Source organism: Doryrhamphus excisus, chromosome 1 (assembly GCF_030265055.1).
Source record: "Doryrhamphus excisus isolate RoL2022-K1 chromosome 1, RoL_Dexc_1.0, whole genome shotgun sequence".
Taxonomy (NCBI): Eukaryota; Metazoa; Chordata; class Actinopteri; order Syngnathiformes; family Syngnathidae; genus Doryrhamphus; species Doryrhamphus excisus.
Genome location: NC_080466.1, coordinates 14,349,608 through 14,352,500, shown reverse-complemented (window position 1 = coordinate 14,352,500; position 2,893 = coordinate 14,349,608). Strand labels below are relative to the sequence as shown.

The window sequence follows — 2,893 nt, the reverse complement described above, 5'->3', positions numbered from 1 at the left end:
GACAAGAAGGTCAGAAGTAGGACAAGGACTTTTCCCAGAAGGAAGCTGAAATAGTTGCTCAATGAAAATAAAAATAAAAAACTGCTGTCATTTCACGTTGAAATATTCAGGAAAAACACAGGAAGTCACTCAAACTCAAAATGTCATTTTACACTCTGGTTTCTGGAATAAAGTCTTCATACAATGGGAATAAAGTCCTAATGTGATGGGGAAAAAAATCCTGATAAGATGGGAATAGAGTCCTGATATGATGGGAATAAAGTCCTGATAGGACGGGAATAAAGTCCTGATAGGACGGGAATAAAGTCCTGATACGACGGGAATAAAGTCCTAATACAACGGGAACAAAGTCCTAATACGACGGGAACAAAGTCCTGATACGACGGGAATAAAGTCCTGATACGATGGGAATAAAGTCCTGATACGATGGGAATAAAGTCCTGATATGATGGGAATAGTCCTAATATGATGGGAATAAAGTCCTGATATAATGGGAATAAAGTCCTGATATAATGGGAATAAAGTCCTGATATAATGGGAATAAAGTCCTGATATAATGGGAATAAAGTCCTGATATAATGGGAATAAAGTCCTGATAGGACACGAATAAAGTCCTGATATGATGGGAATAAAGTCCTAATATGATGGGAATAAAGTCCTGATATGATGGGAAAAAGTCTTCATACAATGGGAATAAGTCCTGATATGATGGGAATAAAGTCTTCATACAATGGGAATAAGTCCTGATATGATGGGAATAAAGTCCTGATATGATGGGAATAAAGTCCTGATATGATGGGAATAAAGTCCTTGATGAGGTCCAAGGAGAGCAGGACAAAGCTGCCGGCGGCCCCCACCTGCTGCTCCAGGGTCTGGATGCGTTCTCGGTCTTTCCTGCGCATCTCCTCCATTTCCGTCCTGAGTCGGGCGCACTCGCTCAGCTTGTCCTCCAGTGAGTCGTTGAGTCTGGAGATCTCCTGATGAAGCAAGCCGCCGCCGCCACCGGCCGAGCCCAGGCCGAGAAGCGGAGCCCGGCCGGCGCCGACCCTCAGGCGCCGACACAGTCCTCGGATGTAGTCCTCCCTGCTGGAGTCGTACTTCTGCCATTGGGAGTTGAGGGCCTGGACCTAGCGCCACAGGTTGGTGATACTTTGAAGACGCAAGCTGAGGTGGGAAAAGCTTTAGATGTTGGAAGGCGGTCTTACGTAGGCCACGCGCTGCTTCAACTGATGGTTCTCCTCCTGAAGATGCCGCACTTGGGCCTTGACGCACCTGTCAGGTGACTCTGGCAGCTGCACGGGAAAAAAAGAGGAAGTGGGCTTGGACCTCAAAGTCAAACATCAGAAGCGCGAGAAAACATCAACACGGTCACACCCGCCGGTTTGTGTTGTGTGAGGAACGGCACAGACTCTTCAGGACCAGCCTGAATGAAGGTCACTCACCTTCTTCACCCCTTCCTCCACGCCCGCCTCCCCGCTCTTGGTCCCGTCCATGCGGGCCAACAGCTGTCGGCACACCCTCACGGTGGCCCCCAGCTGGCCCCGCAGCTGCTGGGCCTCCTCGGCCAGCGAGGAGCACAGCACGGCCCTGGTGGCCTCGGTGCGCTCCCGATCGCCCAGGACCGAGCGCAGCCGCTGGATCTCCCGGTCCTTCTCATGGCCCGAGCCGCTCCTGACGTTGTCCAGCTCCAGATCTTTCTCCCGGAGCTGCGTGGTCAGCCTCTGGATCTCCTAGGGGGCATAATCCACAAACACACCTGCTTTGGTTTGTGCTACCATTTAGTGTGCAACACGCTACACGCTGGCGTTAGGGATTATTACGTCGATCCATTCTGGTGCTTGTGTCTTACCTGACATTACGGTGACATTACTGACACCTAGCGGCCAGTGTAGAATACACCATAACTTCAACGTTCATATTTTCCGACTCGTGTTGAACCGCATTATTTGATCAAATAATTCAAGCGCACTCGGCAACATCGATCCTTCCTGCTACGTCTTCTTATTCTCTGCGAGATCAGCCTCATCAAAGGGGTGTTAGGAATGGAGTACTGATCCATACCATAACAATGTACATGAAAGTGTCCCGTTATAATGTGTTTATGAGCGAGGGCTCCATTGTTTGGAGACACCTTCTCATGCAATACCGTCTCTAAACTTTTGCCTTGGCGGAGGTCCGTGCTAATTCAAGCGCAGTTCTAGTGAAACACGTACCTCAGCCTGTCTGGAGGCCTTGAACTCCGTCTCGTTCCTCTTCTGTTTCAGTTTGCAGATCTCCTGACACAAGCTCTCCAGCAAGGACTTGGACGGCCCGACCACCACGGACCGGTTGTCGCCCACCGCCACGCACGTCCTCTCGTGGCCGGCCAGCCTCGCCTCGAGCTCGGCTATGATGTTGTCCTTGAGGGCCAGCTGCTTGGCCAGGAGCTCCATCTCCTGCCGGCTCTCGTGGTACAAAGTGTTGAGGGTGCTGAAGCTCCTCTTCTTGTCCGCGCCGTCGCGATCCATGTCGGGGTTCCTTGGTCTTCCTTTCAACGGAGGTCTGACTTTTAGCAATCCGGCATTTGACGGCCCCCCGAGCCGCCCAGCCTTGACGAGTGTAGCCGGGGATGAGTGCCGGGTGTCAGCAGGTCTGCCTCGCGGCTCGTCGACAATAATATAACCGTGCGGGGATTTCCTGGGGAACTTCCCCGCGGACTTTTTGGAGATTCGTCAAAGTGAACACAGTGTGCTCTCGGAGACTCGCCGTCGGCTGCCATTGTGATGTAAACTGATGTAAACCGACTAAGTTTAATCGACAACAATCAAAGCAATAAAGACACAAAACCTCTAAAACTTCAAGCTAGCATAACAAGTAACCAGCTAGCCCTCCATTGCCAGCACCGCTGTGGTGC

The 2,893-nt window shown here is 51.1% G+C and overlaps 1 protein-coding gene across 2 annotated transcripts in view; it reads right to left on the bottom strand.

The window, feature by feature from the left end:
* The window catches only part of tnip2 (TNFAIP3 interacting protein 2), a 3,733-nt gene extending 840 nt beyond the window's left edge, over positions 1-2,893 (bottom strand). Inside the window, exons 1-4 of one of the 2 annotated variants that reach the window (XM_058077333.1) lie at positions 2,214-2,893; positions 1,443-1,730; positions 1,206-1,292; positions 858-1,127 (exon numbers count right to left, since the gene is read on the bottom strand). In XM_058077333.1, the coding sequence (XP_057933316.1) occupies positions 858-1,127; positions 1,206-1,292; positions 1,443-1,730; positions 2,214-2,507 (939 nt within the window). In that variant the 5' untranslated portion in view covers positions 2,508-2,893. The remainder of the gene's footprint in view (positions 1-857; positions 1,128-1,205; positions 1,293-1,442; positions 1,731-2,213) is intronic. The other variant, XM_058077343.1, reaches the window with a different exon arrangement.